This window comes from Schistocerca americana, chromosome 1, assembly GCF_021461395.2.
Source record: "Schistocerca americana isolate TAMUIC-IGC-003095 chromosome 1, iqSchAmer2.1, whole genome shotgun sequence".
Classification (NCBI taxonomy): Eukaryota; Metazoa; Arthropoda; class Insecta; order Orthoptera; family Acrididae; genus Schistocerca; species Schistocerca americana.
In genome coordinates, this window is record NC_060119.1 from 374837777 (window position 1) to 374864602 (window position 26826).

At 43.0% G+C, this 26826-nt stretch overlaps 1 protein-coding gene across 1 annotated transcript in view; it reads right to left on the reverse strand.

Moving 5' to 3' along the window:
• Positions 1-24109, reverse strand: part of LOC124551457 (juvenile hormone esterase-like) — a 95486-nt gene extending 71377 nt beyond the window's left edge. Inside the window, exons 1-2 of the mRNA XM_047126446.1 lie at positions 23831-24109; positions 7635-7898 (exon numbers count right to left, since the gene is read on the reverse strand). Of these exons, the coding sequence (XP_046982402.1) occupies positions 7635-7898; positions 23831-24109 (543 nt within the window). The remainder of the gene's footprint in view (positions 1-7634; positions 7899-23830) is intronic.
• Between the last annotated feature and the right edge of the window lie 2717 nt (positions 24110-26826).

Genomic DNA, 26826 nt, shown 5'->3' on the forward strand with positions numbered 1-26826 from the left:
TGCATCACGGACCATTGTATCTGAATAAGGGAGTCCACATTCACACTCAAAAGCACAATCCCTTGTAAGGCCTTGCAAAGTTGCAACCCACTCCCTATTAGTCTGACTGGCCGTACGTTTTGTACGAAAGAACGTATACCTTTTTGCAACGACATTGACTGTTTCTTTGAAATAGGTGTCCAATGCCGACAAAATTTCTTCGTAGGACAGAGTTGCTATGTCGCGTCGGGGAAATAATTTCACTATCACACGGTACGTTTCCACCCCTACACATGCCAATAAATGAGGCTGCCGCTCGTTACCTTGAATTCTGTAGGCGGCGAGATGAAATCCAAATTGGCGTGACCACTCCGTCCGTGTTTCCACGTCTGCCTGAAAATTACGGAATGGGGGTGCAACTGCATGTTGTGGCTGCGGTAGCGGTAAAGCGGCGGCGGCCGCATCGTTTTGCAGTGCACGTTGACCCTGGACGAGCTGTCCAAGGGCATCCAATAACGCCTGCGTCTGCTGATTTTGCAAGCGATAAAATTCGGACAGTACATCTGGCGAAGCCATGACACAAGTAAATGTAAGCAATTAGAAAGAACAAGACCCTTTCCGTTGACTCGTCACCAAAAATGTTGTGTCTAGACAAGACAGCCTAGACACAATGAGAGGAAGCCGAAAGGCACGCGCTAAGCTAAAGCAGGATGGCGTGAGGTCTGAAACAGGATACGTAATGAATGCTATAAAGAAAAGTACGTGGCTTCTGGAATATTTAACTTTAATCCATCCTTTTGGTACATCTGGAGATTGTGGCGATACAAGTGAGACTCTTTAGATACATGCAATGTTACTAATGGCGCCTTGCTAGGTTGTAGCCATTGACTTAGCTGAAGGCTATTCTAACTATCTGCTCTGCAAATGAGCGAGGCTTCGTCAGTGTGCATCGCTAGCTACGTTGTCCGTACAACTGGGGCGAGTGCTAGTCCATATCTCGAGACCTGCCTTGTGGTGGCGCTCGGTCTGCGATCACACAGTGGCGACACGCGGGTCCGACATGTACTAATGGACCGCGGCCGATTTAAAACTACCACCTAGCAAGTGTGGTGTCTGGCGGTGACACCACATCTGGACTCCCAAATCTCTATGATTCCAGGCAGAGGATTCAATGGACCACCTTCAAACTGTCTCTCTACCGTTCCACTCTCGAACGGCGCGCTTGAAAAAAGGAGCACTTAAATTTTTCGGTGTGAGCCCGGATTTCTCTTATTTTGTCGTGATGACCATTTCCCCCTCTGTAGGTGGATGCCAAAACAATATTTTCGCAATCGGAGGAGAAAACTGGTGATTGAAATTTCATGAGAAGATCTCATAGCAACGAAAAACGCCTTTGTTTTAATGATTGCCACTCCAATTCACGTATCATGTCTGTGTCCCCTATTTCGCGATAATACAAAACGAGCTGCCCTTCTTTGAACTTTTTCGATGTCATCCGTCAGTCCCACCCGATGTGGATCCCACACGGCACAGCAATACTCCAGAATAGTGTTGTGTATTTATTTGACTTTAAATGACACGACGAAATTTTTTGTTAAAGATATGCATTGAGACCCAATACTAACAAAGCAAATTACGAGGCGTATCGGTAATGTCCGATAGGTCACGAAATGGTAACCAGAGTGAAAATGAAAAATATTTTATTTGCAACATTTAGCTACAACTTCCAGCTAGTTATCTACATAGTCGCCGATTCAACTTAGACATATGTGGTAGCGTTGTACAAACTTTGCAACGCCATGGTCACAGATGGTAGCCGCCAACGCTCTCCACCAATTCTCTACGCTGGTCTACAGCTCGTTGTCTGTGCCAAAATGTTGTCTTCATAGCCAGTGGTTCGTGTACTTAGAGCTGAAACGCAGAGGGAAACATTTACGGGCTGTATTGTGGATTATCAAACACTTACCAATGGAAACACTGCAGGAGCGTCTTCATTGTCCCTGCAGAATGCGGCCGAAAATTGTCTTGAAGAAAGAAACGGATGACAGTTATGTTACATGGGTTGCATAGCTTCAGGCTGCAGGAACGTCTTCATTGACCCTGCAGAATGCGGCCGAGAATTGTCTTGAAGAAGGAAACACGTGACAGTTATGTTACGTGGTCTGCATAGCTTCAGGCGAAATTTCTCACCAGGCCCTTTGCGGGAGATACTATTGTTCTAGGCATCTTTATGTGCTCACTGTGCGTTCAGAACTGAAAACAGAGACGTTGCGGCATCGACGGGCGTACTAAAGACGCTGCTCAACACATCTGTGCAGAGCTTCATCGGATTTTAACAGTGGTTTCCCTTTGGCGACCGATCAGCCCTTACTTTCCAAATACGCCTCTTATTTGTGCCTGACCGAGATTCGACCACAGCACTGATCGACATTGCTGATTCACCGTAAAGAGACGAGATACAATATATTTTTAGCAAGTATCAGTTAGCAAATCTGAACTTTAAATTAGGTGACGAAAATGTATGAACTGGATAGGGACAGGTATCTAGAATCAGTTGTCGCTGTTAACCAAACACGAAATATGTTACTTATGGTTTCATTCCCAAATAAAAAAACTTGAAATGGCTCTGAGCGCTATGGGACTTAACAGCTATGGTCATCAGTCCCCTAGAACTTAGAACTACTTAAACCTAACTAACCTAAGGACATCACATACATCCATGCCCGAGGCAGGATTCGAACCTGCGACCGTAGCGGTCGCGCGGTTCCAGACTGTAGCGCCTTTAACCGCTTGGCCACCCTGGCCGGCAAACTTGAAATGAGGTAATGTATGTGTTGCGTGGCGATTCGAACTCAGCACCTACATGTAAGCACAGTCATGTGGAGATATCGAATTTTCTCGCCAGTAGTGTAACGTTTGGAACTGCAGTGACGAGAAAATTAGCAACTTCTGGCTTCCAATGATTCAATAGACATTAACTATAGGTTTCTTTCACTAGTAGCGATATGTGCGTATTTTTGAACTAGAATTGGCGTGACAAAGAGTACAGCGACGACTGGGAATCGGATCCCGCACTTATCGTTCACTGCACAAGAAGATACATTAATTATCAAATTTTGTTTCGCTATTAGCTAGGAGCGGCAAGTTTGAACATGAAACGACGTGACGAAAAGATCTGTGTCTCTCTGGGAGTCGAACCCGTCATATGTCATTATTGACCATGAATGCAAAGACTTTAAAAATGAAAGTAAATGTCCATCAACAGTTAGGTGTACTCATGCTTAAGCCTGATAGGACATTATGAAAGTTTTTGTGCCCAGCCAGGTTTCGAACCCTGACATGCGTCTTACGCAAGAACTTAAGGAGTTCGTAGCCTTGAGAAAACAACGAATTGATGGCACTATATCTTCACGAAGAGGTCAAACGCCAGTCAGTACTGAGCACGCCTTTTTTCACTGCTTTATTCTGCAGCTAATGGTAAAATTCTACTTATAACTAACAATTTCTTTGTTTAGGTGTTTCGGGCGTAGCCCGTCATCACAACATCATTTAAAAGGATTTCATACATAGTTTTTGTTTTTCTAACGGCAACTGCCGAAAAGAGATGGTGAATAACGAAATATACGAGGTAAATTCAGCAATTAAAGAGGAAAAAGGATTTAAAAAGATAAAAGTTTGCAGGATCTTCTTAGTTTCATGACTTTTGGTTCTCATCACATGCATGTGCTGAGAACTGCTGGCGGATAAAAATTGTTTCGTTTATAACTCAACATTGCAAGTAACGATGGCGTGGCTGCTAAAACCTTCCATTTGAGTTCAACAACGTTCAGTGATCCGCTATTTTGTTTGATGAAGGCGAAGAACAAGATAAAATCTGTTCTCGAATAGTTTTATATTGTGCTGAAAGTTGTACGAATCGCGGAAATGATTGTAAGTGGGCAGAAGATTCCTGGCCGGTCACGAGACGTGTTAACTCCTTCGCCTGAATCCCACATTGGCGACATTATTCGTGAAGACCGATGTGTTACAGTTGAAAAAATAGCATTCGCTCTTCGCTCAAGTTTATAAACCCCTCAAGTTCTCCAGTTACGGGGCGTGTCAGGATGCGATCCTGGATGGGCACATAAACTTTCGTAATGTCCTTTCAGGCATAAGCTAGAGCACACCTAACTGTTGATGGAAATTCACTTTCATTTTTAACGTCTCCTCATTCATTGTCAATAATGATATATGACGGGTTCGGCTCCCACAGAGAAACACGATCTTTTCTTATCATCGTTTCAACTTCGAACAATGGTGAAAAAATTGTGTCTTCATGTGTAGTGAACAACGATAAGCACAGGATCCGACTCTCAGTCATCATTGTACTCTTCATCACGTCACTTCTAGTTCAAAAATGCGCACATGTCGCTACTGGTGAAAGAAACCTATAGTTAATGTCTGGTCGTGTCTAGAAAACAACGGCGATAGGAGCTGGGTTCGAATCCCGAGAAGGCAGAAGTTGTTAATTTTCTCGTCACTGCAGTCCCAAACATCACACTACTGGTGAGAAAATACGGTATATGTCATGACAGTGCTTACATGATAATCGGGCTAGATGATGTGTTCGAATCACTATCCAACACATACATTACGTCATTTCAAGTTTGTTGTTTGGGAATGAAACAATGATTAACATACTTCGTGTTTGGTTAACAGACATACGCTTCTAGATCGCTGTCCCAATCCAGTTCAAACATTTTCGTCAACTAATTTAAAGTTCAGATTTGCCATCTGATACTAGCTAAAAATGTATTATATCACGCTTATTTGCGGTTAGTCAGCAACGACGATTAGTGTTGTCGTCGAGTCTCAATGCATACGAATAACTTAGATTTTTAATAACACTTTGTGTTAGGCAACAAGTACGATAGGTGGTTTTCGAACTACACATAAATCAGCGTACTATCACGAAAATAGTGAAATTACTAGTGATACGTTGTTGACGGCGAGTTTTTGACAGAGCGCTTGACGCTTTTGATTGTGGCTGCTTAGTTCATTATTCGGTTTATATAAAAGCCCTCGCTTAGTGAACGACAGTTAACAGACGATGGGAAAATCTTTTAGAGTACAAGAGTTCAAGAATGATTGATGTGTTAGAGTTATGTTCATTATTTGTGGCAGGTAATGATGAGAGTGTTAGCACTTCACAAATACAGCTTCTTGTAGTGAATTTGAGTTTACAAGACTTAAGGACTGTTTCTGGTATTCCCTGAAAATTTTAGATTCATGACACCAATTTATACCCCTAGTTAACTACCATAGAGAGCAGTATTTTCTTGTGGTCACCATTTTGTATAACTAATGACTGCACCAAAACGAGATTGGAGGACCTGCAAGACACTTACGTTATGTGGAGTGCATGCAAATGAGCTGAAAAGCAATTCAGCTCCTTCGGATATTTCTGAGGATGATAGAATATCACATCTACCTATTCCCAGCCCATTTGAATAATTCCTTCGTGGTGCGTCGGTTTTTTTTCTTTCTTTATTTGTTTCTTTTTTTAAAATAATGTATGCTATCTTGACACAAATGTTAACTTGGATGAGCAAATAAAAATTAGGTTTAATACTCGTATTAAATGCAATTTTGTCATATCATGACATGATGGAGACCGTGGCTGTTGTTTGAAGACAAATGTTGACGGTGTTGGGACAGCAACCAGCCACAAATTTACTTTCAGTACCTTTATTCAAAGGGTACCGTTATCGGTTTCAAATCGCTGTGATTCATCCTCAGACGGTTTACACGCTTTCTTTATGACATGTGGTTTCTTTTTTACAGATTAATTGTCCTAAAATATAAATAATACATAATTATTAACACGCCACACACAGATAGTTGAGTTACAGATTTTCGTTGCGTGTGACTTACGTGAAATGTCGGTTTGGAGTATTTGTTTTCATAACATTCGTCCAACAAATGTGAATACATTCCCGATTTCTGATTGTTGCACATGTAAATTTTTCTGTGTGAACACTTTAAATTTGTCACTGAGAAGATTTCTACCACGCACCACGAAAAATGGCGTATTTCAAAACGATGCTACACCGAATTAAAAAAAAGTACCTATGAGTGACACAGACCAACAAAATGAAATCAATATAATTAAAACAGTTGCTCATAATAATGGATATAAACCCACAATAATAGAAAACTATACAACAAAATGCAGACAAAAACTACAGATGCACTTCACAGCAGTCACCTCAAGCCAAATCTGTGTGCCACAGAAGCCAAACCTAAATATGCTACTCTCCCATACATAGGCCCACTTTCATACCAAATAGCAAACTTATTTAAAAAGAAAAATATCACAATCAGCTTTTCCACAAATAATAAACTACAACAAGAAGTAATCCATGATGTAAATACCTCCAAGAGTCCCTACCGTAAATCAGGAATATACAAACTCAAATGCGATACATGCCCAAAATTCTACATTGGACAGACAGGCAAAAGTTTTGATACAAAGAACACATTGATGCTTTAAGACTTGGTAACTTGAACAAATCCGCATTTGGAGCCCATATTGCTGAAGAAAACCATTCAGTGGGAAACATTGAGGACAACTTAAAAATTTTACATCTAGCAGAAAATGGAGCCCCTATGAATATATTAGAAAAAATATAAATACACACACACAAAAACAACACCCCAGACTATATCCTTAACGAACAAACAGAGTTAGCTAACACCCCTTTCCTGAAAAATTTCCAAAAATTATTTTCCAACCTCCAAAGCAAATAATATTAGTACGCCTATCTGCAGATCAAGTAGCAAATTTATATGTTACTATAATTCTCATGATGCTAAATGTAATTAAATAATGTACTATTTTACCTATACAGTAATATATATAATTAATGTAACAATATCAACTCAAAAAATCAATGACTCTGTACTAGTGTAAAAGGCATTACAGTTGCGTAAATGAATATATGATCCTTTCCAAATATAGGACATCATCGTCAAATGTTACGATATATCATACTATCTTTGATACTCATATGTTTGTAAGCTCTTTGTATGTATCAAAACATGTAGTGCGTGGCAGAAATATTCTCAGTGACAAATCTAAAGTGTTCAGTGAGAAAAATTTACGTGTGCAACAATAAGAATGCAGTGGGAATGTATTCACATCTGTTGGACGAATGTTGTGAAAACAAACACTCCAAACCGACATTTCACGTAAATCACATGCAACAAAAATCTGTAACGCAACCATCTGAGTGTGGCGTGTTTATAATTATGTATTATTTATATTTTAGGACAATTAATGTGTAAAAAAACACACCACATGTCATAAAGAAAGCGTGTAAACCGTCTGAGGATGAATCACAGCGATTCGAAACCGGTAACGGTAGCCTTTGAATAAAGGAACTGAAAGTAAGTTTGTGGCTGGTTGCTGTCCCAACACCATCAACACGTATTATAGTCTCTTTTGATAGCTTATGAGTGTTATGCCCTAAAATACCAGTTAGATAACTTTGACCCGAGAGAGCATTCTAAGCGCTTAGTTTTTAAAGGAAAGAAGCAGAGCTACGTTCAGCTAGCGGCGTGTCCCGACGGTGAGTGCACAGCACGCCAGAGTCAGTGAGCCGTGAGGCGCGCACCTTGAGGCCGTAGTTGCCGGGCAGCTCTGCGTCGCCGGTGCTGAGGAAGCCGAGCACGCCGAGGCGGTGGTTGAGCGTGACGAGCACCAGGTTCTGGTCCATCAGGTACTCGGGCCCGTTCTCCTCGACGCCGCCATCGCCCGCGTGGAAGCCGCCGCCATGCAGCCACACCAGCACCGGCACCTTGTTCGCGTCCTTGTGCGTGTACACGTTCAGGTACAGGCAGTCCTCGTCGCCCGCGAACATGTCAGTCGTCACCAGCAGCTGCGGAGAATACGGAAGCGATTGACGCTGCTACATCACGAGAAACAGGGCTTCAGCCGCCTAAAAGCTTTGGGATAACTGGTGGAGGTTGAAGAACTGTGACGTGCAAGTAGCAGCCCCTCCCATTAGCCCCACTGCTCGTAGCATTCGCTAAGTACCACAGGAGTTCAGAACCTATGGTGCATCCACACCGAAAGTACATAGAGCCGTATGTATACGAGAGTTGGCACTTAAATAGTGGCAACTATTTATTCACAACCTATACAAAAGAGTTACATGTGTGTAGAACCCGTTGCCAGCGATGTGGAAGGCGTAGTATACCGTTAGCAGAGCCTGTTCTGTTGATGGTGCGAATGTAGCGGTCTACTGCCTGTGGAATCTCTGGAACAGTTGTGATGCGAATGCCACGAAGTGGTTCCATCATCTTCGGAATCAAATCAAAGTCACAAGGACTTACGTCCGGGGAGTATGGTGGATGGTATAGTACTTCCCAGTCCCATTGGCCGAACAGAGTAGCCACAGCTTGCGCTATACGCACCCTCCCATTGTCGTGTGAAATGATGGGTGGGTTGGGCACAAAGTATCGCCGCTTCTTTCGCAAAGCTTGTCGCAGGTGATGCTCCAGACACTAACAGTAATACTGTGCATTGACTGTATGCTGTGGAGGAACGTAATGCGTTAGGATAACACCATCACAGTGGTACACGAGAATCAGCATAACTTTCACTATACTGGGGCTCTGACGCACTTTCGACTTTCGCGGCGACCCATAATGACGCCATTCGTTGGAGTGGCGTTTCAGTTTTGGCTCGTACGATGTGGCCCGTCTCATCCACTGTTACGATACGCCATAATAAATCCTCTCCTTCGCGCTCATAGCGCTCCAAGTGCGTCTGAGCATCGTCGTAACGCATCCATTTCTGCATTTCCGTCAAGTGATGCGAAACACATCGTGATGCAATGTTTCACATTCCCAGGCGTTCCTTCAGGATGCGAAGCACAGTCGTATGCGCTGATCCGGTTTCGTGGGCGAGCTCACGAATCTTTTTGCGTCGATCACTGTACGCTAACGTGGCACAGCACGCACTCCTTCTTCAGAGACGCTAGGATGGCCTGCTCGATGCATGTCTGCCACAGTTTTCCAACCTTCGTTGAAGGCTTTTACCCAACGTGTCATTGTTCTGCATGGCAATGCCGATTCCCTGCACGCCTCTTGAAGACCTTGATGACACTGTCGTGCTGTACGACCTCTGGCACATTCAATCTTGATCCAACTCCGTTGTTCCTGTTTCGAAAACATAGTGACACCGTTACGTTAGACCGCTCGCTCAGAAGTGACTGTGCTTCCCTCGATTATGCGCATGCCGGTGACGTGGGACTGGCGAGTCCATTTGCTCTGAGGTAAGGTAGGTATGTCAACAACGTGTGCTATCAGCGACAATAGTAGGTTCCATTGCATAGTGTCTCCACAGCAATGTTGCCACTATTTAAGTTCCAACCTACGTATATATATATATTGTAAATTGGTTTGTGGCCATGTGTGACAGAAAAGACACAACTGGTGTTTCAGCGGCCGTAAAAATACAATATTGCGAAAAGTAAGACTTCAGCAGCGGACTGGCATCGGGATAAATTAGTGATGAAGGTTGAAATTTTTGCAGGACAGGGACTCGAACTTGGATTCCCCACTCCTCTTGAACGGTTACTTTAACCGCCTTTCTTTATGTCATTTTGATCGTTCTGTTTGTTTGGGCAGGACGACCCATGCCGCTTGTTCAAGATAATCGTTCATCCACTAACTCAGTTTTTTATTAGAGAGGGCAGCTAACCTTCTGACCGAACACGCTGAACTACCGTGCGGCGCGCCTCGGCCATCTGGACGCGCTAGCTGGCCGATTCGAATTCTCGCCCTGCCATGTGTTGTCTGTTCTGCCGGACATGTCCGGCTCTAGGTACTTTCAGTGCCGGTGCGCCGCATCTTTCGAACCACTCCGGAACTTAGCGAATGCTACAACAGTGGTGTTAATGGAAGGGGTTGCTACTCGCGGGAAACAGGTTGAGAACTAGGGTCAGCCGTGAAGACGGTCCGAATGACGGAGGTGGTTAGGGTAACACTTCTAGAGAATCAGAGCAACCAGGTTCGAGTCGCGGTCCGACACACAATTTCAACCTTCACTACTGATTTATTCCAATGGTTGTAGGTGGCTGCAACACTGTTTCTCTTAATATTGTATCTTGTTAGGAAGAGAAGACAGATACAACGTTATTGCGCCTAATGCCTTTAGCATTTAAACTGCATTGGTTCACTGAATATGATCCCTCCAAATTCACATGAGAAGACGACACAAAAGTTTTACTTTGTCCATGGACGTTATTTTAAGTCATGGATGTCGTATGAATGGGGAAGCACCTGTCCTGGAACGTGGTTTGTAAAATCTCAAGGTGGCACAGTGGTTAGCTCACTGTACTCGCATTCGAGAGGACGACGGTTCAAACCCGTCTGCGGACATCCTGATTTAGGTTTTCCGTGATTTCCCTAAATTGTCTCAGGCAAATGCTAGGATGGTTCCTTTGAAAGGGCACGGCCGATTTCCTTCCCAATCCTTCCCTTATCCGAGCTCGTCTCAATGACCTCGTTTTCGACGGGACGTTAAACACTAGTCTCCTCCTCCTCCTCCTGTAAAATCGCAATATGCAGAGGTTAATTAACACACATCCCTGAGCTACTTGCCTTATAACGGAGAAGTTGAGTCGTAGACAGGAACAACAAAAAGACTGCTTAACAAATAAGCTTTGGGCCATGAGGCCTTCTTCGTAAGTAGACATCATATACACACACATTCACACAAACACAACTCACGCTCACATGACCACTGTCTGTGGCTGTTGAAGCCAGACCAACATCTCCGCTACGAGATGGGTAGTAAGCTATCGTTTTCACAGTATTGTCAGTTGGCATATATTGTGTGACGAGTTTAGCAAAGACGGGGAGACTTGTATACTCTTACTTGTATACCACTTACTTGAATCGCAGACAACATGATTTTTATGACAACAAGCTAAATTAAAGCTTCCTGTGTCTAATAAAGAAGCATTTTTTTAGGTTTGAGACAAAAATCGTGCTATAGAGAATTCGCAGTACTTCGTACTGCTCGCCGGACACTGCAGAAGCCAATAAATCCAGAGAGTTACTTCGGAGTCTCTCATATCATGCAACTCACGCTCACATGACCACTGTCTGTGGCTGTTGAAGCCAGACCAACATCTCCGCTACGAGATGGGTAGTAAGCTATCGTTTTCACAGTATTGTCAGTTGGCATATATTGTGTGACGAGTTTAGCAAAGACGGGGAGACTTGTATACTCTTACTTGTATACCACTTACTTGAATCGCAGACAACATGATTTTTATGACAACAAGCTAAATTAAAGCTTCCTGTGCCTAATAAAGAAGCATTTTTTTAGGTTTGAGACAAAAATCGTGCTATAGAGAATTCGCAGTACTTCGTACTGCTCGCCGGACACTGCAGAAGCCAATAAATCCAGAGAGTTACTTCGGAGTCTCTCATATCATGCACGTAAAAGTTAGTGGGCTTCGTGTTAACATGAAGCCACTTTATAGACTCCTGCCATAAATTTTGTGGTGCTAATTCTGCCCTGTTCCATTCTCTTTCATTGGGTTCCATACCTCCACCGCTAAAAATGAAACGAACCCATATAAGAATATTTTATTGTCCGCCAGTCTGTGTGTCCGTTGTTAAGACCCCTTTTCTTCAGGAACGGGTAGACGTCTCAAGTTGAAATTTATGTGAAATGCTAGCCGGCCGCGGTGGCCGAGCGGTTCTAGGCGCTCCAGTCCGGAACCGTCGCAGGTTCGAATCCTGCCTGGGGCATGGATGTGTGTGAAGTCCTTAGGTTAGTTACGTTTAAGTAGTTCTAAGTTTTAGGAGACTGATGACCTAAGATGTTAAGTCCCATAGTGCTGAGAGCCATTTGAATCATTTTATGTGAAATGCTAAGGTTCAAAATGGTTCAAATGGCTCTGAGCACTATGGGACTCAACTGCTGAGGTCATTAGTCCCCTAGAACTTAGAACTAGTTAAACCTAACTAACCTAAGGACATCACAAACATCCATGCCCGAGGCAGGATTCGAACCTGCGACCGTAGCGGTCGCGCGGTTCCAGACTGCAGCGCCTTTAACCGCACGGCCACTTCGGCCGGCAAAATGCTAAGGTCTGCGGTCCCTTGGTGGTATAAAAAATAAGCTTCTCAGTCAATGTAATCAAAAGATACAACCATTTGTGTCCCATATTTTGATACGGATAGACTCATCGATCAAAACCTGTAGATTAACGATCTATACACATAATGAAGTTTGTATGGAACCCTCTAAGCTTGAGTCCTACCCCCATGTGTCCGGCTTCTTTTCTCATTTTGTCCTTGGGTGACAGTTCTTCAGTGTTAGAAAGTTTCAAACAGAGTCCTCGTTTAACATATGAATTGTTAAACTAAACTTTTTATACCCTTCATGCCATATATCCCAGACATCAGACTCATACCAAACGGAGCACATTGATTGGTAGTATCAAACAGATATTTATTTGGATCGGTTTAACACAATGCCGATTCGGTGGTACGCTGCAAATATTTAAGCAGTGCAGAAGAAAATATTTGACAGCATTCTTCTACTCAATAGCAGCAGTCTGTGATATAATAAAGCAGGGCGGTCAGCACTAGTATTTACTTTGAGTACGTGTAGATGCTTATCGGCCAACAATCTATTTGTTCTTTACGGCAACTTCCCCATTTTTTAAAAAGTTGACTTGTTAAGATGACTGTCGAAACGCCATCGTTGTCTTTTCTAAAATCATCAACAGAGCATAGTGATTAGAGACCCAATTGCCTTACTGTAGCGTTCTCAATCCAAAATCTGGAGGCGACAGTATATTCCGATCAGAGGGTTAGCGCAGTACACCCTACTCCCTACTCAGACGCAAACTTTCGACCTGCTTAGGAGCTTACGAGCAGTTTAGCGGTATTTCGGTAAACTCGTGCTTTTCTAATGGCGCTACGTGTAGGTGGTATTTAATTAATCCTACGTAGTTGGAACGTGCCTCCACTAACGGGGTAACTCCAACGACGGAACCTAAATAATTCAGAATGTAGCTTAAAGGCCCAAGAAGATTCCGATATTCAAAACTGTATACATGTCTTAATCCTCCTAACTGACTGGTAAAACACCCCGCGTCAAATCCCTCATAGTACAGCGACGCATGAAATTACACAACCAATTTTAACGACATTCTCGACAACGTGATCTGATTGTCTTACACCTGTACAGTGCTACTTCTTGCTGCGCCACACATCTCCATTCCGAATACTGTAAAAGCAAAAACTGAAGGTAAACGGCAATTACGAAAAGTAGCAAAATTTGCCCCCGGTGTGGCTTGCAGTACACGTTAGATTAACGGCCAATATTTGACTGCAAAGTGCAGTATATATCAGAGAAGACATTCATTTTTTTATTTAATATCTGGCGATAGCGGATATTTATGAAAAATAATAGGAAATATATGCTGGTAATCAACTAGTTTCAAGGAAAATCATCAGTGGTTAAATTGGTAGAGAGTGGCTATAATGTGGCCAGTGTACGAACGTATGGCTAGTGCTATTGGCATTCAGTATATTAACAAACGTAAGTACACCAGGTTAGTCTCAATGAATTAACTTCGTACACAAAAACTATTTTTATTTAGAAAGTCACGAACAGTTAATGTAATATACAAAAAGAAAAAAATTAGTACTTAACGTCCGGGCGGCAGTGAGTCCATTATATACGGAGCACAAGCTCGGATTAGGAGAGGATGGGGAAGGAAATCAGCAGTGCCTTTTTCAGGGGAACCACCCCTGGATTTGCCTTAAGCGATTTAGGGAAATCACAGAAGACCTAATTCTGAATGGTCGGCCGGGGGTTTGAGCTGTCACTCTCCCAAATGCGAGTTCAGAGAGCTAACCACTTTGCCACATCGCTCGGTTTAACGCAATATCGTTTCAAGCGGTACGGACCGTACCTCAGTATGCTACAGAGAAGTACATTGTCAGCTGCGTCTCATTCTACATTATTCTGGCTGCCTAGTCAGGCCTTTGATAGCAGGTAAATCAGTGGTAGTGTAATAATATTTCCTAGATAAACATTTATCAAATGGTTCAAATGGCTCTCAGCACTATGGGACTTAACATCTGAGGTCATCAGTCCCTTAGAACTTAGAACTACTTAAACCTAACTAACCTAAGGACATCACACACACCCATTCCCGAGGCAAGATTCGAACCTGCGACCGTAGAACATTTATCAAAATTTTTCATTTTCGTATGCACTATTGTTGCTTTAAAAGTGGGTATTAAATGTAAACATCTAAACATCCAAACATCTGAACAGATAGAGCTTTGTCTGGTCAATGCCAAGACTCGTTACGAATCTGGTATGCAGTTTGATTTCACCGGTATATGTATGTAACTGTACTGTATGCATATTGTTACCCATGCCTGTTCTTCGTTGAGTCAAGTTATCCCGTGCATCTCACTATGACAATGATACAGCTTTTACCCCTATCTGTCGGATCTTATGTTGCACCCCTTATATGGAAAATGGAAAATTATTCATTTTGCTTTCCGTAGTCCAGGATTCATAGGCACAACCCATTACAGCTGGAAAATCCCTTAAGGAAGTAAAATTAGACTAGGATGCAATAAATTTCGACAAGGTTCAGATGTATCGTCCGCTCAAAAGGCTAGCAGGAATCTAGTACTTGTTTCTTCAACGAGTTCTCTTTGTAGGAATGTAATTAAACACTTTGGAATTGCAAGAATAAATATCTGTGACCAGTCCAGATTAGTCATGACCATCCATTGACAAGCACTCGCCCAGCTTTCGATCAGTCATGACTCATTGCAACTGCAATAACGTCTCGAACAAATGAATTCACATAGTCGTGTCTGGTGCTGATCCTTACTCAAACGAACCTAATGTGTTACCCTACTTCAGCGAGGAACGCTGAATATAGAGCACTTGTAAGACAATGAATTTTAAGCCATGAGCTCACAGCACAGTTTAGAAAAATTTGGTGGGAGTTTCTTTAGAGATCCGGCAAGACAGAATGTTTCTGCGTGTAATTGGTACCGCAGTAACCCCAATATATAAAGCTGAAAGGGGTGCTACTTTAGCGAACACGCTCTGGTGTATCGTTTAGAGATGTGTTTCGTCGGGGGCAGCTACCCCGGCGGCTAAGCTGGGACGGCCCACGCGGCATAACCAGCGGGCATGTTTGTACATGGAACTCTCGTTACGATCGTCTACGGCAGAAATTCAACAAAAAAAAATATAGAGACTTTTAATGCACACGTCAAAGTATGCAAGACTGGTATTTCGAAACTTCTACAGCTTTACTTAATAATAAAAACTTACAGGTTATTTATCTCTTAGGCTAGCAGTAGAATATTCATATTAGTGAAATATTTTATTATTAATTTTGAATACAGAAGATGTTTAAAAAGTGACATGTTCCTGCAGGAGGTAGTACTGCTCAAAGACAGAAGAAAAGATTCTATAATTACTTGTTCAGAAACCAGTCCCTGTGGTATATGGGACATTTCAAATGTGGCAAGTAATGTATAGTTTGTGGTGGTATTAGTCATCACAAGAGATGGCATAGCAAATTACCACAATATCCACGTGTGAGCAGATGAAGATTCTCGAGCAGTCATGGAGGTGAGCCACCAATATCTTATCAGAATCAGTAGATAGACAGGAATTGCTGGTGACAGACTCGCAGGGCCATATGCTTTACCAAACACATTAACGGGTATTGTGTATCACTAATTTATGAATGATTAATTACCAGTGCTATTGGAAAACGTTACACTTGCAGAAAGACAACTGCGGTTTTGCACCTCGCGGCACCATTCCATTCTCTAGTGGTCGTATGAGACTACCTCACTGCAATACTACATGGGCGGAAGATTGGCCAAGGAGGTCTGGTAGCACGGCTTCCCCGTTCACCTGACCTGAATCTGTTATATTTCTGCCCTTTGGGAGATTTAAAGGTGTTGGTGTTTGCCCACCTCGTCGATAATGTGCACATGTGTGTGAACAATGCATGATGTATTTGATTCACTGCGAAGAAAGGCTGAAGTATGTGTAAGGATATGTGGTAACCACATGCAGCACTGTCTCTAGTGTCTATCTCAACGTAACAGATAAGAATGAGAGGACAGATTAGGCCATATCTCAACAGGTATTGGTTTTCCAGACATATAATTGTAGGGACTCCCCATCTAGTTTCGACCAATACTGCCTCATATAGATAAAGGTGACACTATTTTCTGAATACCCTGTACAGTGTTTGATGTCATTGTGATCGTTTTGAGCGCGATATGTTATGAAACTCTTTTTATTAATGTTGGCTTATTCATCCCAAGTTGTGATTCACCACAGAATAGTATCCCAGGCAAAGAATAAATATTTACTGAAGCCAGATTGTCTGAATCAATGACCATCAGACTGCCAACTAGGGGAAAATTCTGAGTAGGACGAGGTGAATGCAGAAGCGATTGCGAGCGCCCGAATCCGCAAACAAGTCACAATGACATCATGGGGCAAAACGACGAAGTCATATTGGTGACAGAGCATAGTGTCACAAGAAAGCCCAGATCCAACGCGACAGTAACTATTCAACCTCTGACACAGCAGAAAGAGCGTCTGAAAAACTAAGTTACGAAAATCTGAAGTCACAAGGAGAGCTGACTAAACGAGAGTAATACCTCCACTGCAGTGGAGCGCATGGGAAGTTCCAGTAAAAATACAAAACCTTTCAAGAGTGACTCCCCCGGTACGCTGTAGCACCAACTTCTGGATTCTTATGGGCTGCAGAAACCGCTATCAGCCTACTGGCCTACAGGAGCTTGATAGCGGGGCAAGAAGCTGTTCGCCGTCCGCCGTAGTGTTGGAAGCCAACACATGAAGCCGGCCTCTGTCTCATAAGTGGAGTCTTCTGGCCCAACTCTGCTGGGCTGGAGGGCGAATCTCCCGGGGGCACGTCTTCTACGTCAGCGAGAGCGCTTCAGAGAGCTATTGTCCACCGGCGTGGTCCCTGCTGGCTACGACGCCTGGGGGAACAGGCCGGCTGTGACGTAACGGTGCCTCCTAATGCTGACGGGGTCTGCACAAAACCGGCTGAGCAGCTAGAGCCCTGGGAAGACCATTCTGTATTATGAATAATAAACAAGTCACTGTGAATGATTTTTTCTTGGCACTCTAGAGCACAAACACATGCCCCCTCACTGCTCCCTGATCGACACGGCACTGATGAGTATAGGGGTCATGGACTAGACCCTGTAGATATGGTGAAATGTAACATAATGCACGTCAATAGGAAGGAATGGCTTGGTAGGAAAGAGAGATAGTGGCAACGAATGGGAAGGCAGTTGAAAGGGTTAGTGAAGGAACGCTTTGAAGCTGGACTTGGATGTTCAGAAGGATGGGTGGGGTAGGTTTTTTGACTCCAAAGGGTGAGGAGTTCTGTTTCCAGGACATTCGCTTGTAAAGTTTACGTTTTTTGAGTTGTGTGTGGTAAGTGGCTGAGCAGTGCAAATGTTGACATTTTAGTCATTTCGAGAGCCCAGCACACACAGCGAATTAGAATTTTTCTGTGAGTGAGACCATAAAAGAACCTTAGAGTTTTCATATAGAACATATTATGGACTTAACAGTTTGATTGATTATTCACGAATTGCAGGAGACCCTGAGTCTGTTTCTTGTGAATTTGGCTGCCTCCATTAGTTACTTAAATAACCAGCGCCACTACAACTGTGTCACACATTAATGAGTTAACTACTGAATGTCATAGGCATTCCTCGTATTTCTAAGTTATCCAGCCAATGTAATCAACTGCAGATGCATTCATTTATTCATACATTCGTTAAAAAATCTGCGGAGAAATACTAAACTTGTAATTTTTTAAAACACAGAAACTGTTCTGCAGCGGTGTGTGATCGGTGCTTTGACTACAACTGATGGGCCAAAATCAGTTCATATAAATACGATCGTGCATTCATGTTCTTTTGCTTTTTAGTCCCTCAACCCCCAGTCAACCACTTATGTTGCCCTCCCAAGACACATATATCTTAACAGGATGGTAGCTAGCAAAGTCGTGTAGTTCCTCATTTTGCGTTCACTCCCAGCCGACCATCCACTTCTTCACCGACAGAAATTAATAGGCCTCCTGCGGTTTCGAATCCGGACTGAAGGAAGGCTGACATCTCCCTCAGCTTAGAATCGGAGAAGAAGATACTGAGCTGCTTCAGCATGATGCGGACGGCCTCTGTCGTCCAGCAGACGACATCTGGCGACATATTGGACTTCCATTTGTTTCGTAAGGATGTGCACGAGCTTCACAATGTGTCACAATATGTTGTCATATTGACTGCTGTCCCTGGTGGCAGGAACAACTGTGACTTCTTCAAATGACGGAATTTAGGTTCATCCTATGACAAAACTCGGTAGACGGACGGTAAGCTTATATGCAAAGGGGTAGGGAGTCTGGTACAGCATTACGATAAATTCTACATCGGTTTTGGCGTAATACAGGACAGCACTTAAGACGTTTATATAGAATCTGTAAATAAATTCTTTCTTATATTCACACTGATTTTAATTTATTGCCTTTTGGCAAAATGACATTGTTGTTGTTGTTGTGATCTTCAGTCCTGAGACTGGTTTGATGCAGCTCTCCATGCTACTCTATCCTGTGCAAGCTTCTTCATCTCCCAGTACCTACTGCAACCTATATCCTTCTGTATCTGTTTAGTGTATTCATCTCTTGGTCTCCCTCTACGATTTTTACCCTCCACGCTGCCCTCCAATACCAAATTGGTGATCACTTGATGCCCCAGAACATGTCCTACCAACCGATCCCTTCTTCTAGTCAAGTTGTGCCACAAACTTCTCTTCTCCCCAATCCTATTCAATACCACCTCATTAGTTATATGATCTACCCATCTAATCTTCAGCATTCTTCTGTAGCACCACATTTCGAAAGCTTCTATTCTCTTCTTGTCCAAACTGCATACATAAGTAAATAAGTCTATTACGCTACGGGTATGATTTCATATTGTATTTCTGTAAGGAAACCTCTTTTCTCCACTCACGTAATTTATCTTGTTTTCGAATTCCTCCCGTAGGTTTCTAAAGTAACCCAGGAAAGAACTATCCACTCTTGATAATAGTGTAAAAAGGAATACGGATAATACTCTGCAGACTCGTCGTCCTACGGGTGCCCGCGTTATAAATGTATGCGTTTCACAGTGAGTGATGCTATCAAAGACGTTTGCATACGCTCATTAACTCAGGGTCCTTCTATATGAATTAGATTTTCATCTGTGTGATATATTATTTAACGTATCAGCCTACGCAGCTGTTTAGTTTCCATTGATATCGTTACAGTGTGAAAGATAGTACATCTGACTTGTCACACGAGTGTTACTGTGTAAAGTATTTCGAGGCTACTACGGGAACTTGAACCTTCTTCATGTACGCTGCACGCCACTGTGCTCTAAGCACTTTTACAAAATTTTGTTTAAGAAACAGAATTCCGAAAAACACAAAATAGCTCCAGTATGGCTAACAATGACACAAAGTAGTCGTTTAGTCTTTTCGGGTCCTGACAACTGATTCCTGGCATTTCTGAACTATATCCGTTGGGTAAACGAGTGGAAAACGAGACCCAGTGCTCTTGCGGAACGGCCTGAAGGAGACTCAAACCTGGTGCGTCAACAGAATCGTCTATAAAACACACAAAATTATATCTCCACTGATATAATAAGCAATAGTGGACACTTTATTCATATAGTGGTGTAATAAGCTCAATGATTTGGTAAATAAGCACGCCCGTTGTGATAGTATCTAAACATTTCAGGAATGTCAATAGCAACTACATCTAGTGGAAGATGACTGCACAAAAGTCTGGATGTAGAAGACGTCAGGACCCTACGACTTACCAAGAACAGACGTCTACACCAGCGACCCCCGTGAACGACGTCCGCCTGCAAGAACAGGAAGCCGTCGTTACAGCAGAATGGACTGCTTTTCGTACTACGCCTGTGCAGAGCCGCCCACAACTCACCACACCAGCAGAGATCCGTAAAATTATCCGGAATACTCGCAATAACGCCCCAGGCAACGATTCCATAAGCAACACCGATTTGAAACAAGTTGCCCAGGAAGCCAACTGTGCTCCTTACCCGAATTTTCAACAGCTGTCTACTGCGGGAATATTTTCCTACGGCATGGAAGAAAGCTCGAATAGTTCCAGTCCCAAAGCCAGGTAAAAACCTAGCAGAACCCAGCAGTTATCGGCCAATTATCCTCTTGCCGACCCTTGGCAAGGTCCTCGAGAGAGTGCTGTTGAAGAGGCTCCAAGACACGCTTACAGCGCATGATGTTATACGACCCGAACAATTCGGTTTCAAGGACAAGTTATCTGTCGAACTTCTACGGATCACCCAACGGATACAAGAAGGATACAACAAGCAGCACTTCACAACTGGTGTATTCCTTGACATTGAAAAAGCATACGATAAGGTGTGGCGGCCCAACCTTATCGTCAAACTACATCGCACTATCCCTATTGCGGATTGTTACATTGGACTCAGACAGCTTTCTGCAGGACAGGAAACTGTATGTCCGAGTCGACGATAAAAACTCCGAAATGAAACTGATCTCTGCAGGATTTCCGCAGGGCTGTGTCATTTCGCCTCTGCTTTTCAACTTACATATAAATGACATCCCAACAGTCCCCCTTGTTACGGCGAGTTTTTACTCGGACGATACGGCATTTCTGACTACTGGACGACACTTGGACCAGCTAATCGCTAGGATGCCACGGCAACTTGATGTAATGGAACGCTCGGCGCTGCAAAATAAGATAACGATCAACCCGACGAAGACGGCAGCCGTTATGTTCACACGGAGGAAACCAGTTCTGAACGACAGACTCCAAACAGCTGATCAGTTTGTCCCATGGTCGCCGGGAGTGAAGTACCTCGGTGTCTACCTTGACAAAAGATTGCTCTTTACGCAGCATATTGACGACAAGAAGACGGCAGCCCAGAAGATGGCCAGGTCATTGATTCCGTTCCTGAAGAGTAAGGATCTCAACCCTAAGACTAAACTCTAACTTTATAAGGCAATGTTGGAACCCACAATGTTATATGGCTCCACCTCGTGGGAAACTACGTGCGTCTCCAACTACAACAAACTCCAAGCGCTGCAAAACATTTGCCACCGATGAATGACAGGAGCTCCATGGTGGACAAGAAACGTCGACATCGGCACCACACTCCACGAGACCACTATAAAAGAGTTTTTGAAAAAATCGATACCCTTAGGGACGAAGTTCGACAATTAGAATCTGTAGGAACGGTAAACCCTGCAAGATGGCACAAATATCGAGTATCGAAGTCAATAACGTTTCATCCCGCATAGGCGATACGTCATAACACGAGGAAGCAGCCTAGACACATCTCACCCTCCACAGCAGACAGATATCACCAAAGACAGAAGGCTAAAGGACCCATTGAGTGCCCAAGCCTAACTGAATGTGTAATAAATAAAGTGTTTTCCTTTTATCCTTACATCCCATCCTAGAAAAATAAGTCATCGAGGATGATCTCTTCAGGCCACACTACACATATGTAAAAACGTCACGAGCAATCATTCTCGTCCTATCAGTATCAATCTAGTTCTACACTTATTGGATCACTGTTTTAATGCACAGCCATGCCGCAAATTGTAATATATTTGTTACTTTGCATCTCGACAAACGTTATTTGGACTTGTCAAGACGAGTGGGACATCCTCTGTGTACTGAGGCAGCAGACTTGACTATCAGATAGATTATGCTGATAAAATAGCTCCATATTTAGCAATTATGTACAACCATTCGCTCGCAGAAAGATACGTACCTAAAGACTGGAAAATCACTCAAGTCACACCAATACCCAAAAAGGGAAGTAGGAGTAATCCGCTGAATTACAGGCCTTTATCACTAACGTCGATTTGCAGTAGGGTTTTAGAACATATACTGTATTCGAACATTACGAAGTACCTCGAAGAAAACGATTTATTGACATATAGTCAGCATTGAGTCAGAAAATATCGTTCTTGTGAAACACAACTAGCTCTTTAAACTCATGAAGTAATAAGTGCTATCGACAGGGGATGTTAAATTGATTCCATATTTTTAGATTTCCGGAAGGCTTTCGACACCGTTCCTCACAAGCGTCTTCTAATCAAATTGCGTGCCTACGGAGTATCGTCTCACTTGTGCGACTGGATTCGTGATTTCCTGTCAGAAAGGTCACAGTTCGAAGTAATAGACGGAAAGTCGTCGTGTAAAACGGAAGTAACATCCGGCGTTCCCCAAGGAAGTGTTATAGGTCCTCTATTGTTCCTGATCTATATTAACGACATAGGAGACTGTGAGTAGCCGTCTTAGATTGTTTGCAGATGATGCTGTCATTTACCGCCTTGAAAAGTCATCAGATGACCAAAACGACTTCCAGAATGATTTAGATAAGATATCTGTATGGTGCGAAAAGTGGCAATTGATCCTGAATAAGAAAAAGTGTGAAGTTATTCACATGACTACTAAAAGAAATCAGCAAAATTTAGATTACGCGTTAAGTCACACAAATCTGAAGGCTGTAAATTCAGCTAAATGCTTAGGGATTACAATTACAAATACCATAAATTGGAACGATCACATAGATAATGTTGTGGGTAGAGCCAACGAAAGACTGCGATTCATTGGAGGAACAGTTAGAAGGTGCAACAGGTCTACCAAAGAGGCTACTTACACTACGCTTGTCCGCCCTATTCTCGAGTACATAACTGTCACGCGTTTCCTTCTTCACGACAATTTTCGGCCGCATTCTGCAGGGGCAATGAAGACGCTCCTGTAGCGTGTCCGATGGGAAGTGTTTGATAATCTACAATACAGCTCGTAAATGGTTCCCTGTGGATTTCATCTGTAAGTACATGAACTACTGGCTATGAAGACAACATTTTGGCACAGAGAACGAGCTGTAGACCAGCGTAGAGAATTGGCGGAGAGCACAGGCGGCTGCCTTCTGTGACGATGGCGTTGGAAAGTTTGTACAACGTTACAACAGATGTCTAAGTTGGATCGGCGACTTTGTAGATAACTATCTGGTAGTTGTAGCTAAATGTTGCAAATAAAACATTTTTCATTTTCACCCTGGTCACCATTTCACGACCGATCGGAACTTACCTTCCGATACGCCTCATATTTTGCTTAGTTAGTACTTGGTCTCAATGCGTATCTAGTACAAAACATTTCGTCGTGCCTTTTAAAATTCAAATATATGCACAACCCTATTCTCGAGTATTGCTGTGCGGTGTGGGATCCGCATCAGGTGGGACTGACGGATGACATCGAAAAAGTACAAAGAAGGGCAGCTCGTTTTGTATTATCGCGAAATACGGGAGATAGTGTCACAGACATGATACGTGAATTGGAGTGGCAATCATTAAAACAAAGGCGTTTTTCGTTGCGATAGAATCTTCTCATGAAATTTCAATCACCAGTTTTCTCCTCCGATTGCGAAAACATTCTGTTGGCACCCATCTACATAGGGAGAAATTATCATCACGATAAAATAAGAGTAATTAGGGCTCCCGTGGAGAAATTTAAGTGCTCGTTTTTCCCGCGTGCCGTTCGAGAGTGGAACGGTAGAGAGTAGAGAGACAGCATGAAGGTGGTTCACTGAACACTCTGCCAGGCACTTTATTGTCAATAGCAGAGTAATCACGTAGATGTAGATGTAGATAGTGAGTGGCAGCGTGCAGGCCTACCTGCGGACAGACGGAGCCCTCGTACTTGGCGGAGCGGATGCCGGTCCAGGGCACGGGCGGCTCCGGCGGCCGGAAGCGCAGCACGCCGACGGGGGGGCGCGCGTACGGCACGCCGCGGAACGCGATGAAGAGCCGGCCGCCGAACGACGTCATCATGTGGCCGCGCAGCACGCCCTCCGACGTCTGCACCACGGTCAGGTCCTGCTCGGCGCCCGCACCGGGCTCCGGCCAGAGGCACAGCGACAGCGCGAGCGCCGCCGCCGCCGGCGACAGCCACATGGCGCGCTGCCGGCACCGACACTATCATTGCGTCGTGTAACAACTTTACCATACGCCTATAACCTGCAGCATGGGCACAAGCACTTACGAAACAACCATCACAAATACGAGGGACATTTATTAAGTAATGCATCACATTCTTTCCTCGGCCAATTTCGGTTGAAAAACATGCAGAATTTGTTGTGGAACGTCGGGGAATACTCCCGCTTCTGCCACTGTAGTTTCTTGAGGTTCCGACAGGTGGCTCCGTTACACGTAGCCTTCAAAATGGCGACTGCAACCGCGGTGCTTTCCAAGCAGACACCCTTCACTGAGTTTTTTTTTTTTTTTTTTTGGCGGTAAACCAGAGCATAATAGGCGTTTGATGAATGTCTACGGGGGCCTAGCAGTGAACAAAAGCTTGGTGACTGGTCAGCATCTCAACAAGGACGCGCAGAACTGTCGGGATTTTACTGACGCAGCAAGACGTCGGCTCCGACGACGACTATAGTTCAGTTCTTTTATCTTGGCGGCTCGCGCATGCCCGCCCAGACGCGGGAGATTGCTGCGTTGCCAGTTGCACACGACGCACGCGCCAATAGAAGCAGCGCCATAGTATAGCATAGTTCGCAAGCTTAGGTTTAGGGGGGAGCGCGCGGTTCATGACGTAAGGCCGCCACGGCCGCATTAACCCTTTCGCTGCTACAAAGACGTGCTCCCTGCATTCCGCGCTGTGCGCGATTTTGTCACTGCACTGCTCGCCTGTGCAGACACATCGTGTTCCGACTGCTTTGACACTCTTATCATTCGATTCCACAAAAACTATTTGGCCCAAAAATTAGATTTTTACACATCTTCTTGACTGATACCTTCCCCCCATAAATGACTTAATTTTGTTTAGAAACCTAGACAATCCACCAAACATAATAGACATGGAACACTTCTGGAGCAACATATGGTCAAACCCATCGATAGCAGAAATGCACAGTGGGTACAAGCAGAAACAGACACATACAAGACGGTACCACAAATGCCTGAAGTGATAATTTTGGAACATGAAGTCACCCGAGCAATTAATTCTACGCACAATTGGAAAGCCCCTGGAAATGATAAAATAGCAAATTTCTGGCTAAAGAAGTTCACCTCAACGCATTCACATCTAACTAAATTATTTAACAATTACATTGCAGACCCATACACAGTCCCTGATACACTTACACACAGCAAACCCAGCAAAATACCGCCCCATAACATACCTACCAACAATCTACAAAATATTAACTTTAGTCATTACACAGAATTAATGACACATGCAACACAGAACAAAATTATAAATGAAGAACAAAAAGGCTGCTGCAAAGGAGCATGAGGATGTAAAGAGCAACTGATAATAGATGCAGAAGTGACATATCAAGCTAAAACTAAACAAAGGTCGCTACACTACACATACATTGATTACCAAAAAGCTTTTGATAGTGTACCCCACTCATGGTTACTACAGATATTGGAAATATACAAAGTAGATCCTAAATTGATACAGTTCCTAAACATAGTAATGAAAAATTGGAAAACCACACTTCATATCCAAACAAATTCAGATAATATCACATCACAGCCAATACAGATTAAGCGTGGAATATACCAAGGAGACTCATTAAGTCCTTTCTGGTTCTGCCTTGCTCTGAACCCACTATCCAACATGCTAAATAATACAAATTATGGATATAATATTACTGGAACATACCCACACAAAATCACACATTTGCTATACATGGATGATCTAAAACTACTGGCAGCAACAAATCAACAACTCAACCAATTACTAAAGATAACAGAAGTATTCAGCAATGATATAAATATGGCTTCTGGAACAAACAAATGTAAGAAAAACAGCATAGTCAATGGAAAACACACTAAACAAGAAGATTACATATTGGATAACCACAGCGACTGCATAGAAGCGATGGAAAAAACAGATGCCTATAAATATCTATTATACAGACAAAAAATAGGAATATATAATACAAATGTTAAAGAAGAACTAAAAGAAAAATATAGACAAAGGCTAACAAAAATACTGAAAACAGAATTGACATCAAGAAACAAGACAAAAGCTATAAATACCTATGCTATAGCAATATTGACCTACTCATTTGGAGTAGTGAAATGGAGTAACACAGACCTAGAAGCACTCAATACACTAACACGATCACAATGCCACAAGTATAGAATAAATCACATACATTCAGCAACAGAATGATTTACATTAAGCAGAAAGGAAGGAGGAAGGGGATTTATTGACATAAAAAACCTACATTATGGACAGGTAGACAATTTAAGAAAATTCTTTATAGATCGAGCAGAAACTAGCAAAATACACAAAGCAATCACTCATATAAATACATCGGCTACTCGATTGCAATTTCATAAACACTTCTACAACCCTTTAGATAACATAACATCAACAGATACAAAGAAAGTAAATTGGAAAAAGAAAATACGACATGGTAAGCACCCGTATCATCTAACACAGCCACACATCGATCAAGACGCATCCAACGCATGGGTAAGAAAAGGCAATATATATATATATATATATATATATATATATATATATATAGTGAAACTGAAGGATTCATGATTACAATACAGGATCAAACAATAAACACTAGATATTACAGCAAGCATATTATTAAAGATCCCAATACCACAACAGATAAATGCAGACTTTGCAAACA